We start from the raw sequence: 23078 nt of genomic DNA, 5'->3' as shown, positions 1-23078 counted from the left end.
TATTTAACGTGGTGTAAATTTATTGGAGCAGTTAGAGCAGCAGAGCCTGCGACTCTCATCATAGACTTGATCCCCCCAATGGACTTTCTTTCTATGTGTGCATTTAGCATCTGCTAGAACGGTGAAGGAAAACATCGCGAGGAAACCGGCTTGCCTTAGATGCAAAAATTCGACGGCGTGCGACAGGCACATAAGGCGGGTCACCTACTTGCCTATTAGATAAACAATTGATTATGACACAGATACAGAAATCTGAGACCCAGACATAAAATGATTGAAGCGCCATTGATTAAATTTAAATTATGATAAAAATTTATTGCAGAGATGAAATCTTGAGAAAGGCTTGATTAATTAGGTATTAAAGACCAAAGATTAAATTACCAAAATAGTCTCACCGAAGTGTACAATTAGACAATATATAAACAAACCGCACTCACGTTATAAATGCGACCATAAATTGTGGTTTCAAAATGTTGGATCCTGACATTAGTTCGCGTTCTACGTAAAATATTCAACTATTCTTTAAAATTTTAACTCGTCCTTTAGGAATACTGAATAAGCCTGAAAGTAGGACAGCGTAGATTGAGACTTTATGAATTATTTTCCAAATAGAACGTGAATTATGATGCTCTTTTGAACTAGTTTTCACCTTGGATTCATCTGCCTTCGTTTACGAAGAATGCTTGAAAATCTCGTGTCATTTATTTTATTTTCATTGTAACCATGGTAACCATTCTCTTTATATATCCAATGCATTGTAATCATAATAAAACTTACATAAAAGACCGAAAAGGTTTACAATGAAGTATGATGTACGTATGCGTAAATGTGTGACCCAACTCTGGATTTAAAAAAAAACGATAATCATTTTTATATTTTTTTTATTTAAAAATGTAGAAAGTATATAATAAAAGATACAATATACTAGGAAATCCAACAAGTGTACATCCAAAATGTATTAAAAGTATTATATATACAAAAAAAATCTAATCGAATTTTTATAATCTCCACACTCAATAATAATAAATATGAATCGAAGTACATCGCATTAGAGGCTATAATTGTGTAAAACTTTAAAATTACCCGCTTATCCGCGACAAGTGGCACTCACCACACCACAGCTTACACAATTGAAATTTAGAAGTGATACCCTCTTGTAAATAATTTTTAACAAATGTCACGGCGCATTATCTCTGGATAAAAAACGGTTTATTACACCGAGGGCCACCATATTGGGGTACTTTAAAACGAATCGTTGAATTAAATGTAATTGTTCGCTCGTTAATAAATTGTGGGGACTTTAATGATCCGTTTTTTTATTTACGTCTATACGTAGATTGAATTTGTATGTCTTCCAAAAAACAGTTCAAAGATGACACAACTTTATGTCCCTTTACACAGATTAGCGTTGATAATATTTTCATAACGAAAGAGGTTGCATAGGCGTTTGTTTTTTATTCATTATGTACTTTTAACATTATTTTTAGCTAAAAGTATAACAAGCCTAAAGGGTGGTAAAACTTAAAAACTTCCTAACTTTAAAAGAGGTTTAAAGACGCAATCGTGGAGTTCCTAAAGACATCTATGTAACTTATAAATAATATTAATTATTTAACTTGTAATAGATATACTATTGCAATTATTATAAGTTATTATAAGTCTGCTATCCCAAATACGAATATGTCACGTCATCGTTGTCTCACTAATACCTCTATTGTTCTCAATGAAAAAACATCGCGACATAAGGTGTGAATGCTCACCAATTTACTGACCATTGAAAGTATAAAAAAACACCCCAGCTCTAGTACCATTTGTGCCCACTTGACCCTACGCATAAATTATGCAAAATCATCTGCCGATGCCATACCATGAATATTCGAGGGCTGATTTGTTCCAATTATTGTTATTGATACTGGATTTTCACCGCTCATTAATGATGTCCAGTCACACTTAAAAACAATGAAACGTACAGATTATGCAAATACATATGTATTTTAAAAAATATATTGAGCAGCTACGTCTCAGAAGAGAGCTTGCTTTGTCAGTGTATTAAGGATACTTATACTTACTTACGTTCATAATCTGGATATAATGGAGGGACTTTGTCAACGGGTACCAAGCAAAACATGAGGCGGATGTCTCAACTTTTGGATATACCGTGCGCAAAATCCACTCCACTCGCTCGGTTAGCGAAGCGCCACTCACGCGAGCAATACATATTATAAATATAATTTCTATAGAGGTAGACCTATTTGTACACTGGCTGACTTCACAAGAGCTGCTTGTTATATTATTAGTTATAAGATCTATATATATACAATTAGTTTTGTAATGTTTTTTAATTGTAGGATTATCGGTGTAGGTATTATTGTGTAGTTCTATTCCATTAGTAGTAACTTTTAAGATAGAATAATTATATGGTTATAAATATTTTCTCATGTGTTTAAGGACACTTCTGTAATTATAACTTGTATTTATGTATCATATATTTGTTATGTATATGTTTCTTCAAGTAAAACTATTCTTATATTTGTATTATTGTGTATAAATATTTAGTCAACGAAGTGAGGACTTCAAAAGGGCATAGGAATATTAACAATGCGTAATTATATTAAATTGTGACAAATAAATTAGATTTATTCTTAATAATACTACATGGTTAGCAGCGTTGCTGACTAGTGATCCTCAAAAAGTATGTGATGTAAATACTTCACCGTAAACAAATTGTAATACAAACGTCTGCCCTAATGAGGATTGACTCAAACAACTCCTAATTGTTTAGGTAAATACCAGCAGATGAGTTTCATCTTCAGTCCTTCACTTCGACGTCCATTGTATTATAACTGAGCGTTTTTAAGGCAGGTGTTGCTGCGAACCACTACTATATGGAACCAGCTAGCCACTAAACTTATCCAAACAAGTCCTTGAAACAAAAGCAGCTCACTGGCTAGCCCTCTGACATTGAGGGATTATCACTTATTGCCAGATAAACCTCCTGCCCATTTGCCCCTTGTTCTAAAAAAAACATAATCTAACCCAAACTCGGATCAACCTAAATTTAGCCAAATATCTAAAAAAATCTAATACAAAAAACAAATAAAGATATCTAACGGACTTAAATCTCCCCTAAATGACCCGTATCAACTAAATCGCATTTCCCGCAAAACTAACGTTTTGTAAAAATAAATCTCTCAAAGCTCATGTCAATAGAGGGGTATTAGAATATATTAGAATATATAATTTGTTTAATAAGGATTACGGTTACACAGGTGCGTTTTACATACAAGAGCTATTTTCTAACCCATGATATCAAACGCAAATAAAAAAATGCTAATTTAATCTTTTGCATGGTTAATTGTACTACAGCGTGCGTGGTCACAGTGACACGCACGCTGTAAATTATAAGTTTATAATAATAATACATAGTTTCAATCCGTTTAAAAAGTGTTTTCTTAATATACAAATTTAACTTTGACTGTGTGAAATACAAGTGACCATGGAAAGGATTAAATTAGGATGTTTTGATTTGCGTTTGATATCATGAGTTTAGAAAATAGCTCTTGTATGTAAAAGCCATGTTAACAAAAGACAATAATTAATTTGTATAATTAAAATCCAAAACAATAATCAATATCCAAAAACATTATATTATAATAAAATGGATTACAACTTTATACCGTAGTAATATTGTCCTTTAAGAAACATACTTTTGCGGGACTATTAAAACGTTTTAACGTAAATATATCAGACATACTATGACACGGTTTGACATACGTCATAATTAGTTCTAAGTCTCGACAATACATTTCCTTAAATACTACACTTTACATCAAACTAAACTAACCGTGTTAAAAGAATAAGTACAGGATAGCTGAAGCCATTAAAAACTGATTTAAAAAAATAAAATAAAAAATAGTGCAGCTACAACCTCCTGACACACGCCGTCGACTTTTTGGATTTTCCTTCACCGTACGAGCGAATATTTAACGGACATAGATAGAATGTCCATCCGGGCATCGAACTTACGACCTTAGAAAAATTATCCACAAAGGACAATCCAATTAATAATATTACATCAGAGTCGTAAGAAGATTTGTAGGTGGGTAAGATTTGTGTTGTAAAACTCTTTTCCATTGAAATAGCTTAAGGAACCATTTTAAGAAAACGTTTCGTTCGCGTCACTTTATGAGCTTTACCATAAAACAGGGGAAAATCCAATTGAACGTTTACGAATTTTAACAGGACAAAGAGCTTAAAAATTGTAATAAGGAACTTTATTAACGGGACTTCAATTTTTGTAATTAAAATGTATATCATAAATTTTATTTGGGAAATTTTACAAAAACAGTTTCAATGTTTGTCTAATAATTTCATGTTATGTAAATACTTAAAATTGTCGTATTTGTATTTTTGCACTTCTTCCGCACACCTTATTTAATTATTTTTTTCTCACAGAGGTTGCCTGAAAGAGATCACTCGAAAGCTATAAAGCCGTCAATTTATTTATGTCAATTGTATTATATTTATGTAAGTAATACGGCTTTGTTGTGAGATGGTGTCAAAGTGAGGGTATGTATGTACCTGTATGGAAAATGTTTTATAAGTCTTTGACGATCGTAAGACCCGCTTAACTTAATTACTATTCATCATAAATTACTTGCATAAAAAAACTAAAAACACGAAAGTCCAAAATCTGCACCAAAAAGCAGGTGTCTCACAGTTATAATTTACGCGATAAGGTGACTTCAGAAATTTTAATTCAGTTTTTATGTAAACATGCAAAGTGCCTGTAAATTATGCAACGTAAGGAAATGAAGAAAATTTATCTTATGAGTACGAGAAAACTTAAGTGGCTGAAATGTTCGCTCTGAAGTTTTTAAGCGAACTGGAACTTTGAATTAACTAAGCTTAGACGCTAATAAAAGTTTTTAATGCTTTTTATGTAGACTTATAGGGTTTATGATAATTTTTGTAGCTAATCCAGTTATAACCAAGAACGAAAATACAAACAAGAAGCTTATATTCTGCTTTTTTTCATAGTCTCTAGGAAAGTATATCCACTCTTTACAGATAGTAAGGTGTAACATCGATCTGGAATCCGTTAATCTAGTTGAACACAAAAAGCTTTTTAGTATGGGGATGTAAAAAAAGCATCACAAAGCGTCTCATTTCCTGCGACCGCCAAAACAAAGTAGGCGATAATACTTCACGAATGCTCTTTTATCACTGATGAGAAATATAATTGAATACGCTAACCTGTGGGGTTGTGTTTTAGCATTAAAAAATATAGAGGCCACTGAATTTAAATCGCATCAAGCGTGTTGTAGTGGCGCAATCGTTTTATTGGTATCATTTTACGTTGTAAGAACAAAAAGATCGCTAATTTGGAGTGAATGTATTTAAAAAAATTGTATGTTAAAACAATGCGAACGTTTAAACACAAAAATTACACGAATTATTAATATTTTGGGCGTTTTAATGGATGTCTAACAAGCAAGCGAGCAACGAGCATATCAATTTGGAATTATATAGGCCATACACTCCGAAAAGACTATAATTATATCAAGCAGGTGCTTGATTGGAACCCGCAAGAAAAGCGAAAGCGCGTACCAAGCAAACGACAAACAAAAGTACAGTTCCATGTGGATGATGAGGCAAAGAGAGCTGGAAAGACTTTGAGCGAGATGAAATACGAGGCTCAAGAGCGAACGCGATGGAGACTCACTGTAGACGCCCTCTGCCCCATCTAGGGGTTATGGGACATTAAGACAAGTAGTTGGACATTTTAAAGTAGCGCTAGATTAGATTTCGTGAGGGTGCTTTGGAAAATGGTCATATAAGTACTTATAAATAATAATTGAGTTTTATTGGCAACCCTAAATCTTCAATCAGAGATTGGTTAACAGATAAAACGGGAAAATATTTTTATATTTGCTACGTTTAAATCAGTCAATGGACCATTAATACCTTTGTAGTCACCTTCGATGAAAAATGGGGAAATCGAAATGAATTGTAGCATAAAAAAGTAAAAATAAATCAGTGGCGCTACAACACTTTTAGGTCACGATATCCGTATCTGTTTCATCATAAATTGTCAATCTAATAGGCATCCTTATACCTGAGCCTGACACACGCCGTCGACATTTGTTGGGTTCACGCCGGTTTTCTGATAATGTTTTCCTTCACCGTTCGAACGACTGTTAAATGTGTACATATACAAAGTCAATTGGTGCAAAGCCGAGGATCGAACCACCACCTCAGGGCTGAATATAGGCCATGAATATGATAATTATACTACATACTTCAAACCTCAAATACTTAACATTATTTAGCTCGTACGCTGCAACCATGACACGAAACTTACTAAAATAATACAAAATATTTATTACATCTATATTGGCTTTGATTTGGATAGTGTTTAAATCTTTAATACAAGGCAAAAGAAGTGTCTACGACTCATTCTAATTCATACCTATCAGGTCTACACAGTGCGAGCTAGCGTACGAGTCAGCCTTCCGAGTAGCTGCACTGCACGCACTGTTTGGACGCATCCGAGTTACTTCAACATTTTTTGTTATCACTCGCCTGTTCGTCCGGCAGCAACTTGCACATGACAGCTCAAGTCATTTCGGCTTGAACGCTGTGAAATGTCCAAACATTAAGAAAAAAATTTAAATTTAAAATTATGTAAATAATTATAAGTTTATAATAATAATACATAGCTTCAATCCGTTTAAAAAGTGTTTTCTTAATGTGTAAAAGTCATGATACCAAAAGACAATACAATTTCCAAACATCATGGATATCATTGGTCATTAAATAAACGACTCTAAATGTAACTGTAATCTAGCAAATACTAAAAGAGTGGGCTGAGCTACAAATTTTTACAAAATACTGGATTTTAAGTACCTACTAGTGTTTACCTAAACTTTGAAGGCTCTGAAGGAACTGGACTAGTCGTTTAACTAGTTCAGACATATTGAAACCCATTAAGATGAGTAGTAGGAACTACTAAATCTTCGATTCAACAACAGCCTTTTAGTAAAATGTTTGTGAGATTCAAACAAAGGTAAATTTACCCGGGATCGATCAGGAAGGTTTTCTGTCCTCTAGGGAACCTTAAGTCAAGTAAGTCATTTTAACCGGCGCTGTATATCATTTAAATATTATATGGCATATTTTTTATTAAAGTTTCAGTCAAAATCTGTTATAACGACATCGAAGGGACTACTCATATATGGTCGTAAAAACCGATAGTCGAAATAGCCGATGAAGTTGTTATTAAGTACCTAATACTTTTACCCGCCGGGACCTTTGCTTTTGCTCAATATAACCGGTATTTTGTTCTAAGCGATGTCGTCGTGGCTTAATGGTTAATATACTTAAAGTCTTGCTGGGGCTGATGAGCAACCCAAGTGTTATATAAGAACTTGGGTTATTTGTACCTGTGTTTATATATATGCCACGGCAAAAGGTAGGTAGTTTGCGATACCATAGGCCAGAATCAGTCTATTGCACAGATCCCCGTTAACAAAGATATTTATTTTTGTTATTTCTTATTTTTGTTTTCGACATCATCATATTGGTTTAGTAAGGATAGTATATGTATGTTTTGTGAACAAATAAATAACCAGCTTGGCTGCTAGCATAACAATTACATTACTGAAAACAAGTTTAATGACGTAGAAATGTCGTCTTTATGCCCCATTGATAATTAATGAGTGCGAATTACATAAAAAATTGAACTAACTACGAAAATGTCCTTTATTTTATTATATATATTGTGTGAAAAGCCTAGTTGAACTAGCTAATTTCGAACCAACTTCATGCTATAACTATTTCACACATTTAAAATTTATGCATTGTTGATTTTATGTAGCGAAACACTGCATAAGTGTATGTCAAAGTTAAGTTATATAAAGTTGGTGTCAAACCTATGTTTGAAGAGTTTCCAAGAAGTAAATATCTCTAGCTGACTACGACTATTGAGAAGCATTTTGATTATATGATTTATGTAAATTGTCAAAAAATCACGATATACCCGTTAAAGGAGGGCTATGTTCCTAAGACAATATAAAACTTGACTAATCAAATGAGAGATTTATCATATAAGTAAGCTCAGTGTCATATAACACAGCCTTTTGACCTTTGTGCCAGCTTTATTAAGACTAAAATCGATTTCCAGGTCACTAACCTAGCAGATGTTGCACAGCTTCCATTGTGTAGACAATTGATTAGATGGTCAGTTCAATCATCATCAATAAGGTTATTGGAAAGCCAGGATGTATAGGTTGCAGGCATTAGGGCATTTAATAGGGTTGAAATTCATTGGATAAGCTATTAATATCAAATATAATTAACATCTACTTAATGTACGAAACACATACCTACCTACATATTTGTACGAAATCTGTCTTGCGTATTAGTTTTCCATTTTAATTATTTCTAATCATCGAACATGGGGAGACGAATTTTTAGAGTACTCATATCGTTATAAAAATGGGTTTTAGACGTAGAGTAATAACTAAATTCTGTATGATTTTTTAAAACTATGTTATTGAAAATAAATGAGGTTGAGCCAACATTATCACTAAAGGCGTGTAAATATTACGGCCTATTTTCACACCTAGCTACGCCAAAATTTTCATAAATATCGGACTGTGACACGAGAATTTTATTTACATAAAAATGTTTGTATTAGAATTAGTTTCTTGAATATTAATATACAACAATAGAAATTGATACCTATCTTAAATTATTTGTAATTAAGGTACAAGTAACAAGTACATGATTTTTAATCAACTTTTTCAAGCCACGAAGTATAGGAAATTATTTGGTGTATTCAAATATTAATGATTTGAGTATCCTAGAAAATGTAAAGGTTACTGATATATACCGTATTATATTATAACCGCTGCCGAACTTGTCTGAGCGTGTAGTTTGGAGATACAAATTTCGGCTCTACAGAAATTGTGTCGTTTAACAGACTCTTGCTTTTGCACAACATTTTTATGTAGGTCACATGACAACAAACGATTTCACTCGTGGTTTTAAAAAAAAATAGTCTTTATCAAAGTTTTTGTATAATACGAGTAGCAAAAAGTAGATTGATATATATGGAACCAGCTGCCCATTTAAATACACATTACCAAATCAATTCGACTTCAGATCCTTCAAGAAAGTGTACCACTTCTACTTAGGCCGGCAACGCATTCGCGAGGTTTTTGGCATTGTGAGTAATTTAAAAAAATATATCAACATTACCTAGATGTTGATGATGTCTCAAGTTTTATTATTAGTATCTTAATATGCTTTGGCTGTTATTATAATGAAATAGAAGTTTCAAAGGTATGATATAATATTTATTTTAACAATAACGTATTGTTATTCGTAGAAATTGTTCATGAATATACGGTACTTGATTGAATTGCCAATCCAATAGAGATCGAACGATATAAAATAGAAATTCTATTTAATATCGTTCGATTCTATTTAAGAGTGTAATAAAATGTGGGCAGTGTGATCAAATAAAATTATAATTATGTTTATATTAAGTTTTATTATTTTATGTAACTTGTCTGAATGACGCTTTTACACATAATTTGTTCACCAACCAGATAGTTCCAGACACGTGACTTTGACGACGTTATAAAATTAATTTAACTTATGTCCTTTTTAAATTCCTGTTTAATATTTAAGACTTTGTTACAAATCAGATAATATTCTTAAACTTTCTCGTTTTATTAGTAACTAGTTCTAATAATAGAGCAGTGTTAGCCTAGTGCCTTTAGCGTGCGACTCTCATCCCTGATGTCGTAGGTTCGATCCCCAGCTTTGCACTAATGTACTTTCTTTCTATGTGCGCATTTAACATTCGCTCGAACGGTGAAGGAAAACATTGTGAGGAAACCGGCTTGCCTTAGACTCAAAAAACTCGACGGCGTGTGTCAGGCACAGCCTACTTGCCTATTCAATTCACAAACGATCATGAAACAGATACAGAAATCTGAAGCCTAGACCTAAAAGGTTGTAGCGCCATTGATTTATTTATTTTAGGTCTAATAATAACAACATTGTACACTGACACGATAAGATTTTAGATTTATGTTAGTTTTCTATTTATACATTGTTATTATTATTATGTAGGTTATGATTATTCTAAATACTCTATATTTATGAGTAATTTAAACGAATTGTGTTAAAAAAGTGACTCCTATCTGACCATGACGATTCACGTGCGAGCTTTTGTCTATTGCGGACATTATTTTACTTCAAACTTAAATGTAAATCCAATCCAATTCAAAATAATACCAAATCACGTCATATCATTTACAGTTTTCATTTTCATATAAAGATTTGTACAACTCACGAAAATTGATTTCATTATTTTCATCCAAACGATATTAACTGCCATTTATTCAGATCCGACTGGAGCAGACTGTAGCGGTGGCATCTACTCGGTTCCGTGAAAACGTTCCGTTCTGTTTTTATTAACCAGTAGTTTTACTGGCTAATAAAAACCGGCTTTTGAGGCGAGCTCACGTTGCTTTGCGTGCCCACATACATATGTTCATACATTCATATTTACTTAATCAAAATTCGCCATAAAAACTTCTGGTTTCCGGTTCGAACGTCATAATACTCAGATGTTAAAGCATAAACTTATTCAAAAATACTTTAGCACAAGACACGTAATACGGTACTAAACATTAATCTGATAGCGGGTTCATTATACAAAGGAAACATTTTGAAGCAACGAGCTAGCTACCAAAACGACACCGCCGTCTCATTGTTTAGCTTAGAAGATTAAAGCTATAAAGTTTGGGTCATACGACAAATACTATTTAAATAGACTGTCCAGAATATTTTAGTAACTGTACACAACACAAATACGGCTGTTATTAAGTCGAGTTTGTATACACTAAGCTACATATATTATGAAGAAGGAAAAACTTTATTACACAATTTTTTTTTCAACAAAACGAGAATGTGCCTACGGTTCCCTAGATTATTCCATCTGAAAATCTAATAAATCATTCATGAGTAATGATTATAGTTACTTGAAGTAATTAATTATACAGAAACTATAATGTTCCTACAACACAAGGAGTATAGTTTGAGCATAAAATAGGTCTAGAACATGTTGCTGAAAAAGCTGATGTTGTTAACTGAAAATATTTTTTTAATATTCACAATCATATTGATCAGATTTGGATAGTAACGATATGCAATTGAAATTATCCAACCATCTCAATAGATGGTTAAAAATGATTATGTTAGATATAAACATTCATAGTTGCTCCCCTCACACAAAAAAAATAATTTTACTATAGTTTTTTATAATTCATGAATCGATCTATTTTTTCATAGTTATGATGTTTCGTATAAATTAAATAAATCAATGGTGCTACAACCTTTTATTTAGGTCTGGGCATCAGATTTCTGTATCTGTTTCATGATCATTTATTAATCTAATAGGTGGCGCAAAGGTGACGCTGTCGACTTTTTGGGTATAAGGCAAGCCAGTTTCCTCACGATGTTTTCCTTAACCGTTCGAGCGAATGTTAAATGCACACATAGAAAGAAAGTACATTAGTGCAAAGCTGGGGATCAAACCTTCAACATCAGGGATGAGACACGCTGAAGCCTATGCTAACACTGATCTATACTAATGTTTCGTATACCACATTTATTTGAGCTCGAAACTGTAAATAAGGAATTTTTTTGTTCATGAAATGTATTTTTTAACCATTAGAGCGATTTTATGTTGCGTGTATAGTAAACACTAGATACGATAAATTCAACCTGAGGTTTCAACGTTTAGAATAAAAATAACGTAGTATATTATCATATATACATAGCGGCATAAAAACAACTGGATTTATTAAGCGGTATTAAAGAACTTTTCGTATAAAGTCCTCAAGTATAGGTCGTAACGTGAAGACGACAAATTACGAAGAAAAAACCTTTTTATGTCTCTCTTATTTGTATTACCGTAATAAGTCTAATACATCACGTTCTAACTTTGTGTACGCAACGTGTTCGAATTATTTATTTTTATTAGCCTTTTTGAAGACTTGTGCCGGTCTACACGTAGTACAAAATTCAGTTTTACCTTTTATACAATTCGTTACTACACGAAAAGTAAAAGAATGAAATTAAATATTAATTAAATTTATTTACTTATTGTACAGGCAAAACAGAGTCTTGATATGAAAGCACGATTCTTGTCAAATAATATTCCTAACTCTTAGAACGACCTTTATTATAAATTTTAGTACTAAATTTATATTTTTTCGTATTGTCAATTATACATTCTATATTTATGTCATTAAGGAAGGAAGAAAAAGTGTAAATAAAGGTCGTAGAGCGTAGGTGCGTGACCGTGAAAATCCGTAGCACAATTCAGCCTTTTTGCGTAGCGAAGTAACATCGTAGTCATGTTGCAAACGTCTGTCGTTGCGACTTTGAATTGAAATAAGTATTTTAAAACATTTAAATAAAATTCTGCGTTTAATTTGTGTCTGTATGAGGGCAGATACATTTGCTTCCGTTTTCTTCTTCTTTCTTGTATTTGTTTGGTGTGTTCGTATACATGACCTAGGATTAAAATCGAAATTGCATATTGGAAATGTTTATTTTACTAACCAATATTATTATTTAAGTTTTTGTTACTTTTCTTTAGTTAAAGCTCATCGTGTCTCTACATAATGCAGTAAAACATGTTTTTGTTCAAAGCTGGGTAATAATAGTGCTGGTACTTTGCGTTTATATCACGATTCTCAGAGAATTTAGTATGTAATTGCGCTAATGAGTTCTCTCATTACGCTTAACATAAAACCTTTTTACCATACACGAAGATTTTATGGTTTTTAAGAGGCTTTATAGAGGGAGGGCTTCATCTGTGGTCTTGTTTTTTTTTATTTTGATAAAGAAATTTATCTATCAAAGTTTCTTGCTAAGGTTTTGTCAATGTTTTCTATCAGTGTTGACCTAATGGGTTCTGCTTGCGACTCTCATCCCTGAGGTCGTAGGTTCGATTCCCGGCTGTGCACCAATGGATTTTCTTTCTATGCGCGCATTTAACATTCACTCGAACGGTGAAGATTAACATCGTGACGAAACCGGCTTTCCTTAGACCCAAAAAGTTGACGGCGTGCGTCAGGCACAGAAGGCTGATCACCTACTTGCCTATTAGATTAACAAATGATCATGAAACATACAGAAATCTGAGGCCAAAACCTAAAAAGGCACCATTGATTTATTTATTATTATTTATTCTACATTACTTTATGGAAATATCCTAATATAGCTTTAATATTTCGGGTTAAAAGTCATTTATAAATATAATAATAACACTAAATTATCAAAGGCTTCGTACGTCTGGTACGTGGTTGGTATAGGTCTTGGGTTCGGATCAAGTTCAAGGGTCAAGTACATTCCTTAAAAGTAATCAACAATTAGTGTCTCATGTCCCACGCTATAGGACCCTAAGATGACGTAATATATTATACCAAATATGTTCATTTCATAATAGAAAATCAAAACCAATATTATGTTTTTCAGTTGCGTAGTTGTGTTTATTATTAAGCAGGATCTTCAAAGCTCCAGAACAGGGTCAGGCCAGATTATAGATAAGAGAAACACCCACATACAATAAATTACGTCATTCAATATATTATATACAACGCTGTACGCCGACAACAAGTCTTGAAATTTACAGATATTAAAGGATTATCGCTCTCCGAAGATTTTTAACGTTAAATCTAATTTTGACTTCAGTTTTTCGTTAAATTTTACCCGTAATATTAATCTAAAATCTAGTAAAATAAATACCTTTATCCCTTATTATATGATAAAAATGGGTGGGTAGATATAGACATAGGCACCTTAGGCAGGGATTTTAAATGTGTCTAGCATTAGCGAAGTCATTAGTATCTTTATATACTATTAATAAACTTAAAAAAAAGGATTTAATGTAAATATTATAATTGAACTGTTAAATTTGTAGTTAGTCTAACTACCGTTCGTACTGAGTCATTAAGAAGTAACGCCATTTAGTAAATATTTAAATCGTTCGTAAATTGTACCGTAATCGTCCGATACGATAACAAATCTACTATAAACTTCTCGTATGTTCTAACAAAAGGTAAACTATCGAAACTTTCTCATATCAATTTGTTGTAAATCCTAAAACAGTTTTACGAGTGCTGAACAAAATTCCGAAGCACTTCGTTTAGTGTTTGGAGACAGTCCAAGTAAAATCAAACACGCGTGTTAACAACAATGCCAAACGGTGAATGACATTTTGCCTAAAGAATTGAATTAGCTTTTTAAATTGGACACTTATGTTTTAACTTTGTACAAGTTTTACTGTTTGAATTTTACTCATTTGTACGTTGTGAGAAAGAAACGTGTGTCTGAAATAACCATGTGTAAGACTGCTTAATTGTGTATTAGAAAACATGCTTACTGCTCGTACACAAATTAAAGATATAAATTGTGTCATAATATTTGTTGACTGACGTATTTTTGCGTTTATACAGAAAACATGTTTAATATTACCTAAGTGAATTAATTTTTAATTATTTTTATATTTAAACTAGGGGAAAACAGACCGGAATTCTGTCTTAAATATGAATATTGATTTCGAATTGGTATAATATATAACATAATATAACTAAGAAATTATTCAGAAACAAAGGGTTTATTATTCTAATGCTTTATGCTATACATTATACAACATTCTTTGTTTGTTTTTCTGGCGCGTATTTAAACGGTTTTGTTGGTATTCCGACACGTATGTATTTTATAAATATAATTACTCCGTTCGAAGCATTTATTTTAAACGATATTTGCAGCACGCATTCTGTCAATGTCAAACGCCATAAGGTTACTTCAAAAAAGTTTAAATTGTAAAAGCGCTATGCACTGAAAAAAAATTGCTATCGTAACAAAAGTCAGGATTACCTAATATGGTGGTTAAGTATTCTTAAATTTTCTAATTATTAGCGCAATTTTCTATTTTTTTCTTTCATAAGAACCTTTTTCCTGACAATAACAATCATAACAAAAAAAGAATTAGCGAAATCTGTCTAGCGTGATGCCGTTGCCAAGGGATATAGGGATTCATTTTTATATATATGTAATGTAGAACAAATCACAGGAAAACTTGGGAAATGGTAGACCACTATAATCAGCCAAGGAAATTGAATGCTTTTTAAAATACTTTTTTAAAGCCATATATATAAGTGTGTCTTCAAGTCAAAACTAGACTTAACTATACATTGCCTGTGGAATGTAAGTTGTAAGTAAACCTCGGGTAAGGGTTGTCGAAAGTAATTTAATTACGTGTTAAATAAAGCGTAACGTTACAAATGAACAGTGAGTACCTTAAAAAGGTCACGTATTAACGCTAAGGACTTAATCTAATTTATTATACGGTTTCGCTCCAGATTCAATTCATGAATACATTGTCACTTGGCCTGAATTTAAAAGGTATATTATGATCAACATGTTTTGCGAGGTTTTGTTGTTTGTACTGTTTTACAAAAAATAGTAGATAGCTAAAAGTTCAGGGGAATATTTTTAATTATTTCGCTGGCGCGGCTTTCCGTGAATTTACGGTGTGGTTGAAAACAAAAACTTTTAGTTTTGTGTTTTATATTGATAACACAGATATTAAATTCTTTTAAGCCATTATAATAGATAAGGGAAGGTCTAAAGTGAAAGGACCTGTAAAGTCTTTGAGGATTCGATGATTGACGTAATAATCTCACATCGCTTTTAAAAATACTTCCTAAAAGTTTCCTAATTTATATAATTGCATTCATAAAATTAATGATTTCCCGGGAGAAATTTAAGAAGAAACTTTCGCTGTTCCAAACAAGTTTATCCAATAAATACAAAAATTGCGGTCGTATAAGTAAATTTGTAATAAAAAAATCGATAAACTTTTTAGATTCTATACAAAAGTGTCATACATACACTTTTTAAAATACATATTAAGTGGATTTTGTCAGATATGGACACTTACATCTAATAATATCACGAATGTGGTTTGAGCCATACAGGAAGTGACCTATAATGTACTATATACTCTTGTCTACTGGCTATAAGATATCTTTTTTTCAGGGTTAGCGTACCAGGTTACGCTGGTGGTTTATCAGCATCCTTGCCAGCTGGCGGTGGAGCGGCATGGGAGCGCCTTGGCGCTGAACTCTTGCTGTCAGGCTTGGTGGCTGCTGCATACTTCGCGGCCATGGAGCGAAGATGGACTGGCACTGCACCTGTGTTACTTGGAGCTGCCTATTGTGCTGCAAGCTTTGTCTCTGTGAGTACATATATTTTGTTTAAGTCTTGTCAAAATCGTTGCAAAATTACACCATAATTCGTGTCAACAAACATCGCACAGTAACTTAACTGAATGTTGGTTTATACCTAAATCCAATCTCTTTCATATTTTTGTTAGTTAATTCTTGATATAAAGCAGCGGTATACTCCGCTTCATAGAGTACAGACACCGTAATTTGAAATAAGACAGCTGTGAATCGTCGAAAGGAACTGTATATCTATTGATAAACTCGAGATAAAGCAAGTAATTGATAAGCTTTGCCAACTGCGACTATGTGATTGAATTTAAAAACCCATTGAAAAAGCCTTATTGGATAGGATTAGTAGGTACTCTTTAAGTAGTACTCTTTAATTCGAAGTGAATTAAGAAATCCAGGTTTTTTTCTTCAAATTATAAATCCAATTTATATTAATTATAGTTGTTAAAATATTTTTAGCTGTTGCTCATGATTTTTCATAATTTTATTTATAGTTATGCCTATTATAATTCGAGGATTTGGAAATTGACTAGTCCCTTTAATATTAGGAGCCAAATAACACAACTTTGTATTCAAAACCTGGGAAAATAAAAGAAATAAAGTAAAAGATCCCCGAAATATCCCATGCCTCGTAAGGTTACAGAAGAGACTTCAATCTTTCGAAGATTCTTTGCGTATATCATTCTATAGATACTTCCTTGTTAGAAAAACAAAATGGTCTCAACACTCCAATTTAGTCTGAATAGACCACTGCGACGTTTCATTGAAGAATGTTCAATGGGCCTCCTTCTATTAGCACACAATACTGCTTTTTGTACGGGCAGATGTTTTTACACATACTCGAACAAAACTCTTTTTGCAACGATACTAATAAATTACCTTCTAAGATAAATTCTTATATTAGAAGACAAAGAATAGAAGCCTTGTTTTAAGGACGTTAAATAGGTTTAAAACAATTTAACATGTTTTGCCGTGTAAAGTGTGTATCTGATTCAATTATTTCTTAAACACCCACAACTTGAAATTATTAGTTTTAAATAAGTTTATTCTCATTCAGAACATAGATGTCAGTTACGTGAGAAAAAAACGTGTGTGTGTACTAGTATCCACACGTAAGAAGTGAAACTTCTTATTTTTCGAACAATGATCTACTATATGCAACTTTACAGAAATTGGTTAAATAAAGTTAAATTAGATAAAATTTAACAAAATGCTTTTATTATCATAGACATGAATACAAATAATACAATTATTTCATTTTCCCTTAATACTACTAAGATTATTACAGAATTTTATCTATTCTATTATAATTATTACTATCATTGTTATCGTTATAATATTTTTTTGTTTTTAATAGCTTCAAATCTCTTCGAAATCAACCGAGTGACGGTAAATATTTTCTATCGCCGATGAATTAGTATCACTTCAATAATATTATTTAAAACATAAAAGTATGTATCAGGCCATCGTCGTTCGCTATTATTGCATCAAAGTCCATCTACCAAAAACTTCGCAGGCGTACAATTATTAATACACAATAATTATCGATACGGGCTCTCCGAAAGATATAAAATTGATTGTGGATGCACTTTATTAGCGTTGATGCTAATAACCTCAATTTACTCTAAAGATTTTATTTGGACAAATATGGAACTTGCGACCTGGAATGAGGTTGGAATACACTCTGCCGCAGGTAGGCATTGTGTCCGCCGTAATTGCGGCCCTTTCAATGGAGATAGTTTTTTTAAAGTTTCCGCTCCGAATAGAGGTGAAAAAATTGCGTAGATCTCCCTATCTAGGACATATTTCATTACGGTACTTAATAATAAAGTCATAAGGGCGTAAATCGCATGCCTCTTTAGGCATTGTGCCTTCGACTATTGTTCAATCACGTAGCTCTTGAATTTTGTACTGACAACAGGCTCCTTCCATTGTTGCCTGTTAATGTGACACGTTTTGCCCTGTCGAGAGCTTTTTCGCTTAAAAGCCGTAAACATTCGTCAGGTAAATGCCTGCTACTATCAAGATTGCCTATCGTAGATACAAAGAGTACGAGCAACTAGTGAAGTAGGATAAAATATCAGTAGAATATTTTTAGACGTTTCTTATAACTTATAAACCAATTTTTAATTTTCGAACAAATGAAACGTATATTATTCTTCTATATAATTTCAGATGCCATCCCTAAATCCAGCAAGATCCCTGGGACCTTCCTTCGTCTTATCACGTTGGGACAGTCATTGGGTTTGCTGGGTCGGAGGCCTCGGAGGGGGGATCGCCAGTGCCCTTCTCCACGAGTGGGCATCCAGGAAACCACGGGCAAACTCCAACTCAAGGGCGTCGTCACCGCGGGATCTAGATGAGCTAGACAAGCCAGCGTTCCCTTCGCACCATCATTACAGACACGCGTCCACGTACTGTTCAGCTACACCACGGCCGGATAACACGGAGCCACTGTACTCGGGATCTAAGTCTCTTTACTGCCGGTCACCACCACCTGCAAGGCACACTCTACACAGGTCTGATGGATCCTCATGTAAAATGTAACTATTGATGTCGTCAGGTGGCGGTCACGTATGTTTTTTTGCTTGAACGTTGAAATAGGTAATGCAGGAAGTAGGTTTTGTAGCCAGTCCTTCAATATTTAATATAGAAATCGTACGTATTTTAAGTAGCAATACAAACATTAATAAATTGACAAATTAAATATTTGATCGCGTAGTGATTAGATCTCATTTTCGAATGGTGACAGTAGTAATATTGTTATTTATATATGTATAAGTAATCTTATAGCTACATACATACTATAAAAAAGAAAACAGTTGTCTGTTATATGGTCTAATATACGAAGCCAAAACAGATTACATTGTTAAACAAAATATACGAAACAGAAAACAAAACATAAGTTTTTTTTTAAATAATAAAGGAATTGTTACTGCTAAATAAGATCGAAGTCTTAAAGATGTCTTCTTTGATAAGGTAGAAAATGTCTACATCTCCATAAATTGTATTGTAGTTAACTAAATCTCGAAACATGGATTACGATAATCTGTGTGCGTAAGAAGTAGATGGAACAATTGTCGTCACATACGGGGGAGGGATGCAAAAATAAATTAATGACAGCAAATATATAGTATGGGTACATATAGTGTAACGTTTTTGTAAAATTAATTGTTGTTCTTAGTGTTATAAAAATTATTCATATCGAAAGAAAAGTGGATAAGATAGGAACTTAACAAACAAAAACTAAAATTTTAGGATTTAGAATATTTCGTTATATGAAGTTCGATTTTCGGCGACTAAGCTTTTTATATTCTTTAAGCTTGCATGTTATGTGTGCTTTTATGAGCATGTTTTATTGGTAGTATAAATACTTTCTAGACATTACTATGAATGTTCCACTGTAATTTTACTTATAGACGACGAACACCTAATATTTTATGATACAGTCCAAATCTGTTATAACGACATTAAGTACCTAATACTTTTACCTGCCGGAACCTTCGATTTTGGTCAATATAACCGGTATGTAGTTCTAAACGATGTAGTTGTAAACGGTTTTGACTGTATTTTTTCATAAATATATAGATTGCAATTACTACACCTATTACTTGTACATCCGCTTATTAGTTTGAGACTGATTTATGCGATTTTTAAATCTAATATCTGATACAAATTGCAAAATCCAGCTGTAAATTTAGATACTTCTATCAAGCCGTTCTAATAGTCTATTTTACAATTACAGGTCGCAGTCTGTATACAGTAAAACCAGTGCTGCAGCACCTGGATCGCTTGTTGCGGCTCAATCTTTGCTTTTACGGCCTCCAACTCATACTGTCACAATGAACCAGAATGTACATAATGCCCAGCGTGACCCGCCTTATGGCACCAATATTAATGTACGACCAGGACCAGCAGGTATGATACATTGTCATTGGTACAAGCTGCACATCATCTTCTTCTTTTCTTTTTCATTCGCTGAAGCAAATATTGTTTTTTTAATGTTGTGTTTACTAAGAAATATAAATATTTTCTTTTCACTTTGTTAGTTCTGTCATGCTTGTTTCAGGTTGCTAGACAAAGACAATAATAATAAATAATCAGTGGTGCCACAACCTTTTAGGTCTGGGCCTCAGGATTCTGTATCTGTTTCATGATCATTTTATATTTTTTTGCCAATCTAAAAGGCAAGTAGGTGATCAGCCTGTCACATGCCGTCAACTTTTTGTGACTAAGGCAAGCCGGTTTCCTGCCGGTGTCTTCCTTAACCGTTCGGGAGAATGTTAAATGCGCACATAGAAAGAAAGTCCATTGGTGCACATCCGGGGATCGAAACTACAAGCCAGGATAACACTACTAGGCTAATACATACGCACATATATCTAAAAAATTATGCGAATACGTATTTAGGTGCAGCTGTACAAGAACGTCGGGAGTCAGTATACAGTGCGGGGACACGGCGGGGTCCTCTCTCGTCCGAAGACAGTGCGTATGGCAGCTATGGCCCCCAACAGCCTGCTTTGCCCCACGCACGTACTTTCAGGGCGCCTCTTCATCCGGACCATTACTAGCGGCGCGCTTCGCAGCACAATATTGCGCTGCTGTTTGACGTTTAGTGTTGTACGACATGGGCTCTGACCTTCATGCTGCATAGTGGTGGTGACGATGTATAGTGCGACTTTGGGTGACGTTATTATGAATAGAAAAGACGTTTACTATATTTTGTTGAGGCTAGAGCTGAACTTTCCTTGTGTTTGTATAAAGTTTATGTAATAATAACAATAATTTCTGACTTAAGAGTAAGTGTCTTCGTAAGAAACAATTGCCGACACGACTTACTATCGCTTTACAAACTGAAAATAATTCTCTTACATTTAAACTCAAAAAAAAGTCTGTATTTTCATTGTTTAAAGCATCTGTAAATATTAGCTGGTAACAAACAACTGATTAATGAAAACCGTCTTCATAAACGTGTTTGCGTCAAATAATACGGATGTCAGTTTGCGCTACGTTTCTGAATTCTCTAGGCTTTCTCTCTCTTCAGGCTATATTATATATGTATACTGTACCCTTTATTCAAGTAAAAAAGTGTTGTTAATATTAAAATAGATTTCGTATTTTATTAATAGAAAAGTATTTTTTTAATAAGGTGCCTGATGACCTTCTTGGAGTTGTTTAGTTAATATTTTGAGGTTAAACATTTCATTTGAGTCTTTCCAGGTAATCGCAAAAGTATATTTCTATAACATATCCCATAAACTAAATCAGTATTATCGGCTTAAGTATTAGTCTTTTTCCCTCCCATTGTGTTAACACTGTAATGAAGAGACAGCTGAAAGTTTGAATTTTAGCCTAACCTAACATAAATATTTAATTCAAAGACTTTCAGTGTTTCCAACATAAAGTTACCATTTTCTAACTATGTCTTAATATTTAGTACAACGAATTAGATTATACAAATTTGTAAACATACGTTATTAAACTTTTTAGTCACGAAACTAAACTATAAGACTGTTTTAAGTAAATAACCGATCTCTTTAACATAGCGTCAATGAGTACTTTAAACAATTTCTGATTTAGTTTCGTGAATAAACGGAAAATATTCAAAGCAGATATTGAATCGTCTAAGTACTTAAATTTTTCAGAAATATGGGTCCTATTAATAACTATGTATATGAGAAACTATAAACATTTTAGGCTAATCTACTGGTAATATAATGTACATAATTTTTAATGTTCATAATGCGATGATTACCAAAGTTATTAAAGTCATTAAATTAGTGTTTATTGTTATGTAAGTTAAACTGCACAGCCTCTACACTATGTGTATAATACGGAGGTCCGTGGTTTGAATTCTGTCGAAATAATAATTGTTTTGGGTACCGACATTACTGACACACTACAAGTATTTAAAATATAATATTAAATATTTATTTATTAAATATTTTTGTTATTAATCTTATTTCATTACCGTGCCCGTGGTAGTTGGTCTATGGTTTTTCCAATTCTTTGAAGGTAATTATTAGGTTTAGAACACACAGAATGTTGATTTTATTGCCTAAATGAATGTTGGTTCCATTGAGATTTTTGAAACTCAAATATTTCGTCATGTATCCAATACTATACCCATTTGATATAACATACTACTTATTGAATGCACTAACACCATTTTCTATATATTTATATGTGAAAGAATGTTTGTGATTCCTTTTTAGGGTCAACAACGTATGAGAATGTAAAAGACGGAACGATGACGCGTTTAGCTTGATTGCGGTCTAGAAGTCTATCAATTTTATTCAGCGCTTATTAATAAATAACTCCGCTATATGTGGCGATGAAAGCGCTAAGTCTGCATCAATGCCCAACGTTCCTTTCGACCAATCAAGCGAAACGCATCATTGTTGCGTCTTTCGTTGTACTCGTATATTATAATTAAAGAGTGGCTGGTGTCATATGCTCGGCGGTCGTAACCCTTTCATATCGCGTTTCAGTATATAACGACTCGCACTGATTTTAGCGGGGAGATTGTAGATGTCGCTTTCATGATTATTCTGAGATATTTAAATCAGTTTAATATATTGGGGATGAATACTTGTGAATTAAGTTTTAATAAAACTATACATACACAATAAGACTGTCATAAATTAATTTAAGGCTTCCAAATATTTGTTTAAGAATAAGGTTTTATTAATTCGTAGATTTTGTAATCTACAATTTAATATTAAATCAAACTGTTGTAACTTTTGG

At 33.0% G+C, this 23078-nt stretch overlaps 1 protein-coding gene across 2 annotated transcripts in view; it reads left to right on the top strand.

Annotated features, from left to right (window-relative positions):
* LOC123714690 (neurogenic protein big brain) overlaps nucleotides 1-23000 on the top strand; it is a 69436-nt gene extending 46436 nt beyond the window's left edge. Inside the window, exons 3-6 of one of the 2 annotated variants that reach the window (XM_045669059.1) lie at nucleotides 16135-16333; nucleotides 18507-18850; nucleotides 20077-20249; nucleotides 20742-23000. In XM_045669059.1, coding sequence (XP_045525015.1) covers nucleotides 16135-16333; nucleotides 18507-18850; nucleotides 20077-20249; nucleotides 20742-20902 — 877 coding nt within the window. In that variant the 3' untranslated portion in view covers nucleotides 20903-23000. Of the gene's footprint in view, nucleotides 1-16134; nucleotides 16334-18506; nucleotides 18875-20076; nucleotides 20250-20741 lie in introns of both variants that reach the window. The other variant, XM_045669058.1, reaches the window with a different exon arrangement.
* The last annotated feature ends 78 nt before the right edge of the window (nucleotides 23001-23078 follow it).

Source organism: Pieris brassicae, chromosome 9 (assembly GCF_905147105.1).
Source record: "Pieris brassicae chromosome 9, ilPieBrab1.1, whole genome shotgun sequence".
Classification (NCBI taxonomy): Eukaryota; Metazoa; Arthropoda; class Insecta; order Lepidoptera; family Pieridae; genus Pieris; species Pieris brassicae.
The sequence above is the reverse complement of the archived record's forward strand: the minus strand, read 5'-3'. Positions and strand labels throughout refer to the sequence as shown.